This window comes from Muntiacus reevesi, chromosome 3 (assembly GCF_963930625.1).
Source record: "Muntiacus reevesi chromosome 3, mMunRee1.1, whole genome shotgun sequence".
Lineage (NCBI taxonomy): Eukaryota > Metazoa > Chordata > Mammalia > Artiodactyla > Cervidae > Muntiacus > Muntiacus reevesi.
Window position 1 is genome coordinate 94,815,082 of NC_089251.1, and position 19,088 is coordinate 94,834,169.

The 19,088-nt window shown below is 46.4% G+C and overlaps 1 protein-coding gene across 3 annotated transcripts in view; it reads right to left on the reverse strand.

Annotated features, from left to right (window-relative positions):
• Positions 1-3,327: 3,327 nt before the first annotated feature.
• IL1R2 (interleukin 1 receptor type 2) overlaps positions 3,328-19,088 on the reverse strand; it is a 40,408-nt gene continuing 24,647 nt past the window's right edge. Inside the window, exons 5-9 of one of the 3 annotated variants that reach the window (XM_065929702.1) lie at positions 16,713-16,884; positions 13,693-13,755; positions 10,555-10,690; positions 8,893-9,035; positions 3,328-4,682 (exon numbers count right to left, since the gene is read on the reverse strand). In XM_065929702.1, the coding sequence (XP_065785774.1) occupies positions 4,501-4,682; positions 8,893-9,035; positions 10,555-10,690; positions 13,693-13,755; positions 16,713-16,884 (696 nt within the window). In that variant the 3' untranslated portion in view covers positions 3,328-4,500. The remainder of the gene's footprint in view (positions 4,683-8,892; positions 9,036-10,554; positions 10,691-13,692; positions 13,756-16,712; positions 16,885-19,088) is intronic. The other 2 variants (XM_065929701.1, XM_065929703.1) reach the window with 2 other exon arrangements.

The following is a 19,088-nucleotide window of genomic DNA, read 5'->3' on the forward strand; positions in this document are numbered from 1 at the left end:
CCTTCTACAGGAACCACAATAAGGGCTCTCTCCTCAGCCCCCCGACCCACACTGGCACTTCCCCGTGTGACCCTACGAGGTTCGGCACGCCCCTTCTCTTGGGATCTGTGAGTAACATGCCATCTTTCCATCGACACTCATCTCCTGATCTGCTGGCCTCGCCAGCCCTGAAAAATAATAAAACCTACATTTTCATGTGGTTACTGGGGACAGGAAATACAGTCAGGTGAGTTTCCAGCTCTGAGTAGAGCGTGGTTTTGCTGCTAATCTCATTCCCATCATGTTCTGAATCATTTCGGAGCCTTCTGGAGGCTAAATGCATGTTGTCCGACAGCAGTCTCAGAATGATCCAGAAAGTGCACCTGTATTTCCTGGACTGAGTGGGACTGTATTGGTGGGCTGCTCACCTCCATCCCCGTGGGGTAAGCAGGGCCCTGGCTGGAGTCCCAAGAGCCAGGAGAACAAGCCCCAACAAAGGTGACAGGACCACTTGGGTCTCATTTCTGGCATTTGGTGCTTCCTTCCATGTGGAAGGACCCCCATGGGTCACTCCTGTTCCCTCACGGATTCTAGATGAGTTGGGAGAGGAGCTGGACTCATGTGGCTCAGTGCTTCTGGACAGTCAGGCTGAGCTCTGCCCCCGCCCCCATCCCAAAAGACATATATTTGCCCTGCCCCTTCCTCCCACGTTCTTGAAAAGAACTTGCCCCCAGCCTGGACCAGCTGTTCTCAGCTATGCAGAGTTCTGGAATCCAGTCTTAGGCAACCCTTTGTGGCTGCACATCTAAACCACCTTCTCTGGGAAATAATATTTAAACTCCTCGGTTTCCTCATCTCTCAAACATGAGTTATAGTATCCACCTTGCACATTTTTTTTTTTTTGAGGATTAAATTAGTTACAACAGAAAATCTTGCACATTTACAGATGCTTAAATGCCTGTTTCCTCTTGTCCATTCTTGCTTTTTCTTTTTTCCTCTCCCACATCAACAGCTTTTCTCCCTGAGTCCCTGCCTCTGGCCGAGCAACTCCTGGCCCCGCGGAGCCCGAGTTCTGGGCCTCCCTCAGGGCTCGGCAGCTGTGCCGTTTCTGAAGAAGCAGTGGTCAGCACCCCTGGGAGTCTCTCTGCAGGAGGGTTGATCTGGTTTTTCTCTGTCTGCCAAGGAACGAGGAAGTGGTTTCGGCAGGCGGCCAGGGAGGAGGAGCGTGGCTCTGTGGCCAGGCCTGTGGGAGAGAGGCTGTCAGGTCACCAGCATCACCACTGTGATGCCTGGAACGGGGGTCCCTAGGACAGTACGAGGCGGCTCCTGACACCATAGCCGACAGAGGCTGCAGCCCAGGGAGGCGGTGCAGCTGGGCCACTTGCTCCCCAGCCGGGTCACCCCAGAACACTCTATAGGGTGACAGCGCTCTCAGAGGCCAGCAGCTGTAACACGGGGCCCCGACAAGACGGCATGAGTGACAGATACCAGTGGGGGTGGAGGGCGGGACAAGAACAGGTCAGAACCACAAGAGCACAAGACCCGTTTCATGTCGGAGTGACCACGGTGAGAGCCATGGAATCGAACAGAGAGAGTTTGGGAGCAGGGTCAGGAAAAGGGGAAATCGAGGGTCTCACTGAGGCCATCCCGTTTGTTCACACAGGCTCGTAAGTCCCCGGAGAACTCAGGTCACACACAACTTATCCATCCCCCCAGCAGACACTTCCTCAGGGCCTGTGGGTGCTGGGGATACATCAGTGAGCAAGAACACCCCTGCCCCGGGGGGCTGTCACAGTAGAAAGACAACCCCACCTTCTCCGAGAAGCACCTATCTGCTCCCGGAGCATATGAAATGCTTGAGACATCAAATTTCGTTTCTCACGCATAAATTATCGTTGCTACCTGTCATCCTCAGGCAGTCCTTGGGCTGGTGGGATGTGATGACCTCAGGCTTGTTTTTCCTATGGGCAGCAGAGAAGTGCAAGGCGGTCAGATGCTATCTCCCCCTGCACCCATTTTGTAGGAGGAGATGAAAAAAATTCACCTTAAGAAAGTGAAACCAATGGAATCAAAGTAAAACGGATGAGATCAGCCACATTAAGAACCATCTTGTTTCTTTTTGTTTAATTTGGATTCAGGTGCTCAGAATTAGATTAATCAGAATCTTTGGTTCAGGGCATATACACTTAAGTGGCCTGTTACTTGATCTATTTGATAAAAATAAAAATCCACCACCCAATATAAGAGCCAGGTCATTCTTGGTGGCTCAGTGGTAAAGAATACACTTGCAATGCAGGGACATGGGTTTGATCCCTGGATTGCAAAGAGCCTCTGGAGAAGGAAATGGCAACCCACTCCATTATTCTTGCCTGGGAAATCCCACGGACAGAGGAGCCTGGTGGGCTACAGTCCATGGGGCTGCAAACAGTTGTACCTGCCTTAGTGACTAAACAAGAGTGTGACAGCCAGCACTTGAGGAAACTTACATAACCCTCCACATCTCACCCTGGTCCTACCTGTCACCTGATGACGTCACTATCCTGAAACTTACATTTCTCATTCTCCCACTTTCTCAAGTGTTAGTCGCTCAGCCGTGTCCAACTCTGTGCAACCCCATGGACTGTAACCCGCCAGGCTCCTCTGTCCATGGGATTCTCCAGGCCAGAATACTGGAGCAGGTCGCTCTTCCCTTCTCCAGGGGATTTTCCCAACCCGGGGATCAAACCTGGGTCTCCCACATTGCAGGCGGATTCTTTTCCACCTGAGCCACCAGGGAAGCCTGCTTTCTTAAAAGTACAAGTCATTTTAAACCCTTCAAATCACATATGTGCTCTTTAAATACAGATACATTCACATACAGTTAAAATAGTCTTATCACATGTGTTCAGATATAAGTTGGATGTTAATATACGCACATGTACTTATTTAGAGAGCCGCGACAGAGCCCACACGCACAGGACTGGATGCTGCTCCCAGCACGCCCCTGGCATCACATGCACTCCTTGTCACCTCCCAGTGCCAATGTTTACATGGCATCACAGGGTGTGAGCGTGACTGTTTTGTAGTCATCTTGGTATCACCTTTTAACACTGGATAGCAGAAGATGAGATGACTGGATGGCATCACCAACTCAATGGACATGAATTGGAGCAAACTCCAGGAGATGGTGAAGGACAGGGAAGCCTGGCATGCTGCAGTCCGTGGGGTCATAAAGAGTCAAACAGGACTTAGCAACTGAACAACGAAAGTGTGTGAGCGCTGATTTGATTCATCTCTGGTTATCACTGAGACCACGGTTCCCTGGTGCATGTCTCTTCTGCAATTCTTCATTCATGTTCCTTCATCTGTTCAGTTCTGACACCTTTCTTAGAACCCTGAATCACTCTGCAGATTATAGTTATTAATGCCTTGATCTTGCTTGACCCAATTTCTTTGACATTTTGCTTTTATTATTCTATTATGCAGAAATTGTAACATAATGAATCCTGCCCATCTTTACTCTGGTGGTTCTTTTATTGCTATAAAGAGAATTCATCCTATTTTCTTCTAATCTACAAATAATTATTAAATGCCCAGGGAACAGCAGGCTTGATTTTAGGTACAGGGAGTATACAGTTGTGCTCAAAATAACATCTCTGCCCTCAAGAAGCTCCCATGCTGGTGGGGAAAACAGACAGAAAATAAACAAGCAAATACATAATGGAAGATCTGGTGGGGGTAAGAGTTAAAATGACACAAAGCGTAGTGGGTTGGGGGACAGAGAGGGATGGAAAGAGAGGGTCTCTTATTAGGGCCTGTGGGAAGATCACATTTGAACCAAGACTTGAATAGGTGAAGGAGTGAGTCATGCCAATTTTCCTGCAACTCGATTTTTAAATTTAACTCATTAACTTAGCAGGAATTTATTTTTGGTATATTGTATAAAAGAGGCTATGATTTTTTTTTCCACAATGTGTATGCAATCATCTCAACACTCTTCCTTTCTTTTTATTTTCAGAAGTTTAATTATGAAAGCTGAATCCATTTCTCCATTTACTAGTACGTTATGTATTTTTCAGACCATCTATTTGACACTACCATTTTCTGGATCATCCTTTTAAAAAGCATTTACCAATTTTTGAGGATTCTACCTCTTTAGTATTTCTAAATCATCCTTTCCAGTTTCGAGACAAAATTCCACTTTTAACAAAGGAAAACCATGCCTTCACTATTTTTATATCTAGAACATCTGCCACAGAGCATAGCCAACATAGAACTTTTAACACATTTTTATAAAATGAATAAATGAATTTCAAAACTCATTTCGATGTTTCCAACTCTTATTCAAAGGGCACTTCATACCCACCCACATGCACACTGGTTCCCGTGATCTGGTTTCACAATAAACATTATGTGGACATTTCAGTCTCTCACTACAAACCCACCATAAACACAGTAGCTTTGGTAAACAACCGAGGACAAGAAGAGCATCCTTCACAAAGCTGAGCCGCTTCCGTTGGAAAGGACTTGGCTTGGTGTGAGCTATTTTATTTCCTTTATTTTACTCGGATAGGATTGCGAGTCTGGATGACCAGTCTTTAACTCCATCAAACCATAGTCTTTTCCAGTTCTGCATTTATACCGTCTGTGCATCCATATGCCCCCCAGAACCAAGACGATGAGGAACAGGGGGGCAAGCATGATCTCCCAGGAGAACGTGGCGGCTGTAGGAAGAACAGAGACACATGAGAGGTGAACAAGCTCCTGTGGCCAAATAGGACACTGCCGTGCACTCTACAGGGAAGGAAACGGCCTTCGTTTCTTCTAACATGTATGCACTGATTTTCAGAAAGTATGTCCCCTATGCCCGGATCAAGGGTACCTGAGAATGATATTGGTGGCATTATGGAAACAAGGAGGGTAAAACAGGAATCTCCTGGCAGTCCAGTGGTTCACTAGAAAAGCCCCGGAAGCTGGGAGAAACTGAAGGCAAGAGGAAAAGGGGATGGCAGACGATGAGATGGTTGGATGGCATCACCGATTCAATGGACATGAATTTGTGCAAACTCTGGGAGATGGTAGAGGACAGGGAAGCCTGGTGTGCTGCAGTCCATGAGGTCACAAAGAGTCAGACATGACTTAGTGACTGAACAACCAGTGGTTAAGACTCCAAGCTTCCAGTGTAGGGGGCACGGGTTTGATCCCTGGTTGGGGAAGATCCCATGTGCTCCACAATGGGTAAAGAAACAAATAACAACAATAACAAAATCAAGTATAACAAATATCCATCAGAGAGAAGCAGTGTGGATTTTGGCGGTGGGGCGGGGCATGTGTCAAGGTCTAATTTTGTTCCACCTGCTGGACTGTATGCAATAAGGTGTCTATCAAGGTCTTTGCTGGCCAACTGTGATGTGGCCAGGGTATAATATGTCCTTTTCCAGGGAGTCTTGGTGTCAGGAGGAGTCAGTAAAGTAACAAAGGAAAAGAAAACTTTGGAATAAAGGAGCTTTAGGTGTCAAAATTATTGCCTGGATCCAGTTATTTTAAGTTCTGCTCCTTTGCAGCTCTGTGTTATGAAAATAAAGGAAACAAGTGTTGATTAATGGTTAACAAGTGGTTCAGGAGAGGGGTAAGTTGGGAGGTTGGAACTGGCATATATACACAATATAAAATAGACAACTAACAAGGACATACCATATAGCACAGGGAACTCTACTCAATACTCTGTAATAACCCACATGGGAAAGAATCCAAAAAAGAATGGATGCCTGTCTGTGTATAACTGAACCACTTAGCTCTGCACCTGAAACCAACACAACGTCGTAAACCAACTATACTCCAGAATATAATAACAATTAAATTTTAGAAAGCTAACAAGTATATTTTAACACTTTAAAACGGTGACTGGAGCCCATTATACAGAGTGAAGTAAGCCAGAAAGAATAAGACCAATACAGTATACTAATGCATATATATGGAATCTAGAAAGATGGTAATGATAACCCTATATGCAAAACAGAAAAAGAGACACAGATGTACAGAACAGACTTTTGGACTCTGTGGGAGAAGGCGAGGGTGGGATGTTTCGAGAGAACAGCATCGAAACATGTATATTATCTATAGTGAAACAGATGACCAGCCCAGGTTCGATGCATGAGACAAGTGCTCGGGCCTGGTGCACTGGGAAGACCCAGAGGGATCTGGGTCTTTGTTTGCACAAAGACCCAGAGGGACCCAGAGGGAAGACCTCGTGGAGAGGGAGGTGGGAGGGGGGATCGGGATGGGGAACACATGTAAATCCATGGCTGATTCATGTCAATGTATGACAAAACCCACTACAATATTGTAAAGTAATTAGCCTCCAACTAATAAAAATAAATGAAAAACAAATAAATAAATAAATAAAAGAAAAAGAAAAAAAAATAAAATGGTGACTGTTATGGTATGTGAATAATAGCTCAATAGAATAAATATAAAAGCATAAGAAAAGAGTAAAGATGGAATTAGAGAGGGTGTAGTTCAGATGCAGAGAACAAACGAATGTATACCGAGAGCTAACAGTAGGGAAGAGGGATGAACTGGGAAGTTGGGACTGACATATATACACTAGTGATACTGTGTGTAAAAATAGATGATTGATGAGAATCTACTGTACGGCACAGGAAACTCAGTGTTCCGTGGTTACCTAAACGGGAAGAAAATCCAAAGAAGAGGAGATAAATGCAAACATAGAGCTGATTTACTTTGCTGTGAGCAGAAATTAATACATTGTAAAGCAGCTACGCTCCAATAAAAACTGATGAAAAGGTTAACAAGTGTATTACTTGTTATAGTCACAAAAGAGGCTCTGATTATTGATCACACATGGATGAGGAGGCCAGAATTCTACATTTCTAAGCTACTATTTATCCTACTCTGTGCAGATTTGGGGGAAAAAAACACAATCTCAGGCAACTTCTCCAGATGATTCTTGCATCTTAAAATTCCACAAACCAAGTGAAGTTTTCATTTTTGGAGCAACTCTTGGGAGGCACCTCTGAGCCCTGGTGAAAGCTTTCGGCTGTGAGCTCTATGATCAGTCACAGCCAACCCAGTGAAGGACATGCAAGGTCAGGGCTCACGTCCTAGAAATGTGAGCAGGTTCCTAGCCTCAGGACCAGACACGCCGTGGCTTCCTCTGGGTTACTGCTCTGCAGCCTGGCAGTGGATCCTCCATTTTTAAGTCTGTACCACCACCAGCTCATTCACGGAGAAATGATCTGAGATGTCAGCCCTTGCTTCTGTGCTCCGACAACGGTTCTCAAAATACATCATGAACGGAGCTTGCTAAGTGTCAGTCTTTGGCCTCCCCCCCACCCCAGAGAATTTCACTGGGTAGGTCTGGGGGTGACCCAGGAATCTGCATTGTCAACCAGTGGCTCAAGTGCGGGATGGTGGTGTACAGATCACAGCTGCAGAGAAGTTGTATTGCATGGTCATTCCTGCCCTGAGACTTATCCAGATCCTCAAAATTCCACTAAAAGCTTGCCTGATGTTTCAAGTTAAGGAATTTAGCACTTTTCTATGTATGGGAAGATGCAAGAGTCTGGGCTAACTAAAATCGATCCTTTCCTATACATCCTCCCCCAGCCCACCCCCAGCTCCTCCGTGGTCACTGTAGGAAGTGGGTGCAGCCTGGTGGGGGCCCGGACCATAGGTATTGTTCTTCCTGGGTGCCTTCTAGAAATAACTCTCAACTTAAAAAAAAAAACAAACTTGTCTGCAGCTGCCTCCTCTGCAAATACCCAAATGTAGGCAGCTGTGTTTACTGATTATGCTGAGGCCCAGAAGTCAGGGTAAGGTCCCCAGTGGGAGTCACTTTGTCCCTTCCCTTCTTGCCCTTTGAGCAGTTGACAGACTATATCATTCACACCTCCCTTGCCTGCTCAGCACTCAATCACCGAGAAGAAATCAATCTGTCAAAATGATTTTTTTTATTTTGAAAGTTGCACAGTCGTGTCCGACTCTTTGCAACCCCATGGACTATAGAGTCCATGGAATTCTCCAGGCCAGAATACTAGAGTGTTAGCCTTTCCCTTCTCCAGGGGATCTTCCCAACCCAGGGATCAAACCCAGGTCTCCCACACTCCGGGAGGATTCTTTACCAGCTGAGCCACGTCAAAAGGATAAATCAGGTTTTTGTTTTCTCCTTGTTTCAATGTTCTTCCCTGAGCAGTGAGCTAATCCAGCTACAGCCTTGCACTTTATTTCCTGACGTTGCTATTATTTAGTTGATCAGTTGTGTCCGATTCCTTGTGACCCCAGGGACTATAGCCCACCAGGCTCCTCTGTGCATGGGATCTTCCAGGCAAGAATACTGGAGTGGGTTGCCATTCCCTTCTCCAGGGGATCTGCCTAACCCAAGGATCAAACCCGCTTCTCCTGCATCACAGGCAGCTTCTTTACCACTGAGCAACCAGAGAAGCCCTATCTCCTGGTGACTGATGGCTTGAACCCTAAAGCCACCTGAGCTCTGGGTACCTCCCAATTCCCAGCCCTGGGAGGATGAAGTTTCTCAACCTCAGGATGAAAAACCTCCCACCCGCCTCGAGGGGTCAGGGAAGCACACTGGCCCTGCTGATCCGGCAGAACCACAGGAGACACGGGGTTTGGTTTGGTTTTGTTTTGTTTTTTAACCCTATCACAGAACCATTTTGTCTTTTTTCCAAAAAGTCAGCTTCCTCTTTAAATCTTCCTTTGAGTATAATCTCCCAAAGCCAGCCTCCAGGCTACCAAAAACATTCACAAAAACGAAGAGATGTGTTTTCTGAGCTCCACTACCAGAAAACTCACAGACTAAGTAACCACCTGCTGAATCAGGACCTTTGTTTCCCATCCACAGAGCACCCAACACTTGTCTTTCCCTTTCACAACCTACCCCCCCAAAATCCATACCTTCTTTGACCGTGGTACGAAGCGTCTGGAAACTCATCGTATTACGGACAACACATTTAAAATCCGTGTGCAAATCCTCTCTTCTGACGGGATCAAAAATCAGTGGCACTTCAAGGTAGTTCTCATTGTTTTCTGAGTATGCCCTGAGTAAGAAAAGAGTGAGCTCAACACCCACTGTCAAACGCCCGCTTGTCTTTTCAATACAGACACCTACACGCTCTCAGAGCTCCGCCGTACTCCAACTGATGGCTCGGTTTACCAAGTGAGGGCCACTTGTCATTACAGTTGTTATTTATTTGGGAGAATTTCTAAGCCTATTCCTGAAGGTGAGAATAACTCTTAAGATGCTGGTCACTGTGATAGGATGCTTGTGACAATGAGAACTTACAGAAACCAGCTTCTTTGGATAAATAGGTGGGGGCGGTGGGTGGGGGGGGTCACTTTTTAAGGCTCTTGATGAACTGTGAACCATTGGTGGGAACAGAAATGTCTAGTCTGGGGAAATTGGACTGTATGACCAACAAATCATTTGCATATTGAAGGGAGGGAGGGAGTTTCCAGGAATCCCATCCTCCTCGGTGTCTGCTCTCATCAACATTCACTGCCAGCTCTCACTCTGGAAGTTCATGTTCAGAACCAAGGGCGGCCGACGCGGGGGAGGGCTCTAGTCAACATCACTGCCATTTGTAATGTTCCAGGAATCCAAAGATGCTTCACATTACTTAATAGTACAAATAAAAATATCGTGGCTGTGGATCCACTGTGACTTTTTTTTTTCATCTACAGGGGAAAAAATAGGCTCCTTTAAGTAAATGGATAGTATGAGCAAGCTGACATGTGGCATGTGAGTTCTGCCCAAACTTCTTGCAACGAGGATCCACAGGCAAAGGGCTGTGCTAACCACGCCTAATTTCTATCCACTAAACTGCATCCAGAAAGTTCTTGTTGGATAGATCTTTCCAAAAAGACAAGAATTTGGCAAGCAAAAATTCAGGCAAATTCAGAGTACTGACACTACAGTTTTAAAAATCCTTTATAATTTGGAACATGGAAGGGTCTGCCTTCCTCACACAAAAATGGTTCCCATTTATGAGGCCTGACTGTTCTGCGTTCAGAGTGAGAAAACATTTTAAAGAGATAAAGGCTTTTGAGAACAGAATTCTTGCTTTCTTTCATAGCATCCTTGCTTAGAGACTGTGGTAGCCCACGGCTTCCTGAGAAATAGGGGGGGCTCAGATCCTGCACTATATCTCAAGGTCTCTTTAAGGGCTGTGAAAATGTTGGACTCTCAGGTCACAAAGTCAGAAATGGACACATCTTAGCTCAAAGTATTTGTTTGAAAACTTTAATACTCAAGGGAAAAAGGTTTAATTAAACAACTAGAAGAGGCAACACCAACCAAGTATTAGGCTGCTATTCAACTCATAGCATTACAAGCCTTGATTCTCAAGAGCAGTTGATGATTCTTAGCAAAACTCAATGTCGAAGATGCTAAAAATCCAACGGATTAGAATAAAAAGATATACATAGGTTTATACTGTGTACGTGTGTGTGCGTCATATAGGATGGGTTGGCTAGGACACTGTCTGTACAAGAAGTGACGCCTGCAGAGGGTCACAACAACCCTGCCCGGGGGACAAGGAAGATCCCCCCATCACTTACTGGCGTTCCCCCTCGGTCACACGGCCCCCGTGGTAGGCATCGTCTATGAGGGTGTTGTTGGCCGTCCACCACAGCAGAGTGGTTGTGTGTATGCCGGCTCCCAGAAACACCTTACACGGGATTGTCAGTCTTGACCCTGTAATAGCAAGACGTAGTGCATCAGACGTCAGATCCCAGCTGGCGGACAGGGGTCAGGTCAGGGGATCTGAGCAGTGGGCCTTTCCACTTCTTCTCAGACACCCTTACCACACTACTGTTTTTTCTTAGAAGGAATCTTAGCTCCCTTAAGCTTTCACCTAGAGCATCAGTATTTACTAAGCGTCTCCAACTCCTTCCTCATGGCAGATGGAAAGCCAAAGGCAAACAGCTTCCCAAGGCCACTGGGATCCTACAGAGCATTCTGAAGTCCCAGGTCACCTTCCTCCACAATTCATTCTCACTGCCTCCAAAATTCCGGGTGTGTGCGTGGATTCTCTGCCCGCTGCTGGCCTCAGCACTCCTGTCTGCCCAGGGAACTCTCCACCCAAGTCATGTTAATTTAGGATTAACCCTTTCAAAAGTCACTGTGTTTTACATTCATGGTCCAAAAGGATACATGCACCTCAGTGCTCATTACAGCACTGTTTACAATAGCTAGGACATGGGAGCAACCGAAATGTCCACAGAGGAATGGATAAAGAAGATGTGGTACATATACACAATGGAACATTGTGTATGTGTGTGTATGTGTGTTAGTCGCTCAGTTGTGTCTGACTCTTTGCGACCCTATGGACTGCAGTGCGCCAGGCTCCTCTGTTCATGGGACTCTCTAGGCAAGAACACTAGAGTGGGTTTCCATTCCCTTCTCCAGGGTAGTCTTCCTGACCCAGGGATTGAATCTGCATTGCAGGCAGACTCTTTGCCATCCGAGCCACCAGGGAAGCCCAAAGAAGATGCGGCACATATACACAATGGACTATTACTAAGCCGTATAAAAGAACAAAATAATGCCATTTGCAGCAACGTGGAGAGAGCTAGAAATTGTCATGCTGAGTGAAGTAAGTCAGACAGAGAAGGAGAAATATTATATGACATCCCTTATATGTGGAATCTAAAAAGAAATGATACAAATGAACTTACAGAACACAAACAGGCTCACAGACTTAGAGACTGAACTTACAGTTGCCTGCAGGGAAGAATGGGGGGAAGGGATAGTTAAGGAGTTCGGGATGGACATGTTCACACTGCAATATTTAAAATGGATCAGACAAGGACCCACTGTACAGCACAGAAAACTCTGCTCAATGTCACGTGGCAGCCTGGATGGGAGGGGAGTTTGGGAGAGAATGGATACCCGTGTATGTATGGCTGAGTCCCTTGGCTGTCCACCTGAAACCATCACAACATTGTTAATTGACTATACCCCAATACAAAATAAAAACTTCTTTCAAAAGAAAAAGCCACTGTGTTTTACATGAAGGGTGAAAGATACCTTCTACAGTTGTGTGATGTGACAGTCCTGAGTCCCTTGCCTCAATCACTGTAAGTTTTTTTTTAGTCACCAAAGTGGGGAACAAAAGAAGAAATCCTTCGCATGCGTGTCTTCCTCACGCATGACGGGCCTCCCTGGGACCTGGCCTTTAACCCCCTTGGCCCCACTTCAGGCTCAGAAAGCCTGCTCTTGTTCTTCCTGCACACTCCTCTGACCTTAAAAGATTTCTCAGGCAGCAGCAGCCCATTCAATCCAGCCACAAGTGACTCTGCCAGGCACATCCATGCGTGCAAAGCAACAGGGTGGGAGGTGCAGTTTTCTGGGCTGGGGAACATGGAGGAGCCAGGGTCAGCACTGACCTGGGTCCCCACCTCCCCAGGCTCCCAGGAGGGTCTTCTGAGAGCCGAGATAGCCTCGGGAGCTGCAACTCAGGTGTCAGGCCGCAACCCCAGCATCTGCAAGAGCCCCCTAGGCTCCATGGTCACCAATTAGAGTTTAACATATAAGGGCTAGTTGCTCAGTTGTGTCCGACTCTGCAACCCCACAGACTGTAGCCCACCAGGCTCTTCCATTCAGGGGCTTCTCTAGGCAAGAACACTGGAGAATACCATCTGAGCCACCAAGGAAGCCTCAAGAGCACTGGAGTGGGTATTCCCTTCTCCAGGGCATCTTCCAAACCCAGGGATCAAACCCAGGTCTCCTGCGTTGCAGGCAGATTGTTTACCATCTGAGCCACCTGGAAAGCCCTTGAAATACAAGCCCAAGACCAAACAGAAGGGATAGGTAGGTAGACAGATAGATGGATGGATGGATGGATACATAAATGATTGATGGATCAATAGACATGTGACTGATAGATGGATAGATAGATAGACAGAGCTCTGCAGCCAGGGTTTAATAAATGAGTGTAAGACCTAAAAAACGATTATAGAAAAACAAACAGACACAAGAGGTGCAGGCCTCACAGACACACAGGCCTGGGTCTGAACCCCAGCCAGACTCAGCTGTGACTTTTTGACAGACACTGAGCCAATGACCCCCACCACTCTCACCCCAGGCATCTTTTCTTCTGGAAAATGGGAGAAAAAAGACCATTCCACAGGGTTGATGTTGGCAATGAAAGACATCTTATTAGACTTAACAGTGTTTGATAAGAAAGTGTGTGCTGGCTGGAACAGTGAAAGGGTGAAGAACGAAAACGTCTGACAAGCAGTACCTCCCTTGACCCACTGACCTGATATTAAGTGACAAGGAACTGTCTCCCGGCAGCCGGCAGGGCAGTCTGAGCCTTGGGCATAATGCTAGCATTAACCACATGTTGGTGAAGTGAATTATTAATATTTTAAATACACCTCAGGTGCTGCCTGGGACATCATGCCATCCATTCTTCCTTTCATGTAGTTAACAATGGTCACTGGAATGTTCTGATTTTTTGCATTGAGTTTTTTTGTAGGTAGAGTTTTCAAGAAGTAAAATATGCATGCTTCCCAACAATGCCATTTCTAAGAACATTTGACAAAGAGAAATGTTCCCTCACACTTGTTAATTCTCACTGGGGTAACAACATTGTTATTTCTTGCAGGGAGGGTCTCCACCAGAGACCTGCAGGGGTCCCAGGGCCCCAGGTTTGGGATTGCAACCACCCCCATGGGTCACACGGTCCTTACCCAGGGATGCTGAGATGGTCTGGTGGGGAGAGATGATCACAGGAATGGTCTCCTCATCTCTTTCTGAGAAAGACAGGAGGAAAGGAGATTCAATGAGGAAGTGCTTCATTGCGAGCTGAGGGTCAGGATCTATTGTTTAGCTAATTAGCTAAATTCTCTTTTGCAGCAGAGCCAGACATTGTGAGACTCAGCTTTTGTCTGGCAAAGGAAACTGGCTAGCCACGAAATTGAGGCTCTTTGGCCAATGCTTTTCCCAGAAGAGAGATTACTGGAAGAAGCCGCAGTTATACACACATTCCTCTCGCAGATGTTCTATGCTCTGCGATAACAATTAACCATTCCACTCCCCGGCTTCCTGAATGAACCCTTAACAGGAATGTTCTCCATGTCCACGGGGCGAGTGTTATTCCAAAGGCTCCTCACCCTAAAGTAGCCCCCTCCACACCTGCCATAGGATCCTGGAGTCACTTCTGAAAAATAAAGAAGTCACAGGACATCCAGAACCACCTGTTTGTGATGCTGACCCCATGTGTGTGAAGCTAAGTCACTTCAGTTGTGTCAGACTCTGCGCAACTCTATAGACTGTAGTGCGCCAGGCTCCTCTGTCCGTGGAATTTTCCAGGCAAGAATCCTGGAGTGGGTTGCCATGCCCTCCTTCAGGGGCTCTTCCAGACCCTGGGGTCAAACCTGCGACTCCTGGATTGGCAGGCGGGTGCCACTGGGAATGGCCGCCTGGGAAGCCTGCTAACCCCACACTGAGAGAGAAACAGGGAAACCCAGCTTGGCCACCTTGGCTTGTAATTGAGGAAACTGACTCTCTGTGGAGGAATCAGAGCCCAGCTCCCCAAGAGGCAGTTCTCCCAGCAGCTTGAAGAAACTGGGCATCTGAACTGGGGCAGAAAGGACAGTGAAGGGTGGATGAAGGGCTGCCCACGTCCACCACGGCTCCTTCCTCATGTCTTCCACTAAAGAGCATCTGAAACCCTAATGGGATAAGCTTTAGGCAGCATTCCAGGTGAGCCCAGAGAGCAGCCGGCTTCTCCACTGTGACCGTGATCATGACCAGGAGCCTGCACCTCCCTCCAAGGTCACAGGGCTGCTTCAGGGAGGCAGAGAAGGGGAAAAGATGCCCCAAGGACGAGATACATCCATGGGTTGAAACTCCAGGGCATGTCAGGATCACCTGGGAGCTTATTAAACATGGGCTGCAGATTGTTTCTTATTCAGTACGTCTGGGAGGAGGTCTGAGAGTCTGCGTGTCTGATGAGTACCCAAGTGATGCTGCAGCTGGCGGAGAACCACCCTTGAAACCAGCTGAGACACAGTGTAGTCGGGACACAGGATAATAGGTAGGTTGGCGCCCCCTCGTGTTCCTGCGCAGTATCACAGGAACAGGATAATGGTGGAGGGGGGCGGGATTCTAGGGGATCCCCTCTGCCGGGGAGCAAGGGGCTGAAGTGATTGAATCCTCACCAGACACAGAGATTTCCATTCATGGAAGATTCGATTTTCCCTGTAATAAGACCGAATCTCTGTATTCTCTGGGAGAAGAAAGTCTTTTCCCTTCGTAGACTAATTATATACCTGGACATAGTTTCAAAGCTCTCTGAAATGTCCGTGTGTGTGTGTCTGCTCACTTGCTCAGTCATGCCCAACTCTGCAACCCCATGGACTGCAGCCCGCCAGGCTCCTCTGTCCATGGGATTCTCCGGGCAAGAACACTGTAGTAAGTTGCCAGTCCCTCCTCCAAGGGATCTTCCTGACCCAGGGATCTAACCCTCATCACGTGCATCTCCTACACTGGCAGGCGGATTCTTTACCACTAGTGCCACCTGGGAAGCCTTTAAAAGACCCCGATTGTGTAGTTATTCAGTGTATAAAATTAAGAGAAGCACCATACTGTCCAGAGCAGGGGCCAGGACTTCACCACTTGTGTGCCTCGCGCACCAAGCTTGATGCCCAGCACATAGGGGGCGTGGAAGAAACAGTGAACAAGCTTGACATGTTAATTGGTACTGTTCACACATTATTTTCAGGTAGAAGTCATTTAAACCCATGAGAGCCCTTGCTGTTTCAAATTCTGGTTTCAAGCGTCACGAGACACACTTGTGTGTTAGTCACTCAGTTTTCTCAGTCGTGCCCGACTCTTTGCGACACCCTGGGCTGTAGCCCACCAGGCTCCTCTGTCCATGGAGTTCTCCAGGCAATAATGCTGGAGTGGCTAGCCATTTCCAAATCCAGGGGATTTCCACAACCCAGAGATTGAACCTGGGTCTCCTGGACTGCAGGAAGATTGTTTACCATCTGAACTTTCAGGCTAGACATGCTTGGGGAAGATCAAAAAAGAGAGAGATTTTTCACCAGCTATGCCAATGTGTAGACTTCTCCTTGAGAACTCCAAAAAAATCCTAGCATCCTAGAATTAGGAGAAGGAAATGGCAACCCACTCCAGTATTCTTGCTTGGGAAATCCCATGGACAGAGGAGCCTGGTGGGCCACAATCCATGGCATCACAAAGAGTCGGACACAACCCTCCAACTGAGCACGCATGCACATCCTAGAATTCGATGCAAAGTTACAGCAACTGTGTTCTCATGACTGGCCCTCTATGGGCAAGTCTTCCAAACGGACCTTGCAGAGGGACCTTCCACGTGAACTACTGTTTGGCTCCCTCTAGTGGTGGATATCTTAACTTCAGACTTAGAACCTTATCAACTACCCAAGGATTCGCTGTTCATAAAATCACCCAGCTTTCTATCCTTCCAAGTGTCACACGCGTCTTACAAGACTGGTGCTGAGAGATTTGCCATATCTGTTTTCCTCACATGCCAAAGACACTCAAAGAATTCTACGTGAAATTAAACCAATATTGTAAAGCAATTTTCCCTCAATTAAAATAAAAAAAATTCAATCAAGAGATAACAACCTGGGGAAAAAGAGTTTCATGTGAGCCCTAATTTTCCCCTTGCATGCTTGTTGCTGAACCAGGGTACAGAGGTTTCTTGATGCCAAGTACTCACTCTTGACTTGGAGCTTGATATTCCTGGTGATGTTGTATTGCCTGCCTTTGTGGGCAAACGTCATGGCACAGGTATAGTAGCCCGCATCCTCCATGGACACGTTGTTTACGAGTAAGCGAGTGCCCCTCACACTGAGAAACTTCTTGCTGTCTTGATCCAAAGGGACAGAATCCTTAAGGGAAAACGTTTTTCAAAGTTACACTGTATCCTTGTATATGTATGGCTGAATCCCTTCATTGTCTACCTGAAGCTATCACAGCTTCATCGGCTATACCCCAATACAAAATTAAAAGTTTTTTAAAAAGTTAAACTATATTCTAATTGGTATCTCAAAAGCTATGAACAACATCAGTATTATGCATCACTATTGAATTTGCAACCCAAGAATCACCTTGGTATTTACTTTGCAAATATTGTCCTTTGAGACATGGTTTTAACTGTATTTTTAGGAGAGGGAGTTTGTTAGCATGTAAAATAAAATGACTAGATTGAAAAGAATGAAATGATGCCATTTGCAGCAACATGGATGGGGCTAGAGATTGTCACACTGAGTGAAGTAATTCAGACAGAGGAGAAATACCATATGACATTGGTTATATGGGGATTCTAAAAAGAAATGATACAAATGAACTTATTTCAAAAAAGATATAGACTCACAGACATAGAAAACAAACTTATAGTGCTGGGGGGAAGGATAGTTAGGGAGTTTGGGATGGACATGTGCACACAGATAAATTTAAAATGGATAACCAGCAAGGACCTACTATATAACACAAGGAACTCTGCTCAGTGTCATGTGACAACCTGGATGGGAGGGGAGTTTGGGGGAGAATGGATGCATGTTATGTATGGCTGAGTCCCTTCGCTTCACCTGAAACTATCACAACATTGTGAATTGGCTATACCCCAATGCAAAATAAAAAGTTTGTAATAAATGGCTGGGTCTGTTTAACTACAAGGTTTAAAGCACGTTTGCTTTGGCAAAACGGGAAAAAAAGAAACTATCTTCTTTGACAAAGTAGGCCATTAAAATATAAATATACTTATGGCCTAACTGCTGCCTATAGGCCCTGGGAAACATCCAGAAAGGAGTGCTATGATGTAGTTATGGTGAATTCCCACAAGAGTTGATGTTGCAGTAGTCATGTTAAGAATCATTTCGAGTTAAAGAGTCAGGAGAAATGGAGAAAATTTTGTAAGAGAAAACCGAGTTTGAGACATGAACCCGCACTTCTCATATGGACAAAGGTACTGCAGGGCAGAGCAGAGGAAACACCTCATGAGCACAAAATGTTCTCAGGAACATCTCTTTCAAAACCAGGACGACTGCAATCATCGAATATAACCCTGAGTCATTTCACAGACTTATCTGAATGAGAACATGGGTATAACTGGAAGAGTTTGTCAGCCACATGACTCATTAAGTCTAATTGAACAATATACTTAATTAAAAACAGAGATTTCATCATTCCCAACACATGTGATCAAATGTGAACAAACCCTAACAGGGCTGAGATGGTAAAGAACCTGCCTGCAATGTGGGAGACCCGGGTTTGATCCCTGGGTCAGGAAGATCCCCTCGAGGAGGAACTGGCACCCATTCCAGTATTCTTATCTGGAGAATCCCATGGACAGAGGAGCCTGGCGGGCTACAGTCCATGGGGTCCCAAAGAGCTGGACACGACTAAGCGACTCCCACACACACACAGTGTGGGTTCCTGATTAGTGTCCTTCAAATGTGAACAGTCTCTAGTGTGTCGATTAGGTTTAAAAAGTTAAAACAGGGCAGAGCCGCATGCTTCTTCCAGGGTCTGCAAGTCTCCAGGGTTGCCCGTGTGGCAGGGATGTGCGCGTTCTGCCTCCACGGTCAGAGGTCTGACTTCATCCTCTGCCAGCTGAGTGACCTTGGGCACGATGCTCACATCTAGGCGTCTCCCTTTCCTAATCCGTAAAATGGAGATATTAACAGCCCCTGCAGCACTGGGTCGTGTCGGGGAGCTTAGAACAGACTTGGACACAGTACATGCTCGGTGACGGCCAACACGCTTAGGACAGGAACTGATACCATTAAGTGCTACCAGGCTGCCCCTGTCCACCCGTATTCACACACCAGCACTGCCCAAGATCTTTCACGCCCTGTGCTCCATTCCAACTGGAAACAGTCCCAGGTGTGGGAGGGATGAAGTGCCGCCTTGCAGAGAAAACAGGTTCAAGAGGGAAAAAGCTGACCCAGGCCAGACAGCAGACTGGCCACCCCCCAGAACCTGTGCTCTCTCCTCTATAGTAAACTCTCTCACTTGACCTTTTTATGCTCTTACGAAACCTCTAAGAGATCTTTTTGCTTTTATGCTCTTATGAAACCTCTAAGGTATCTCT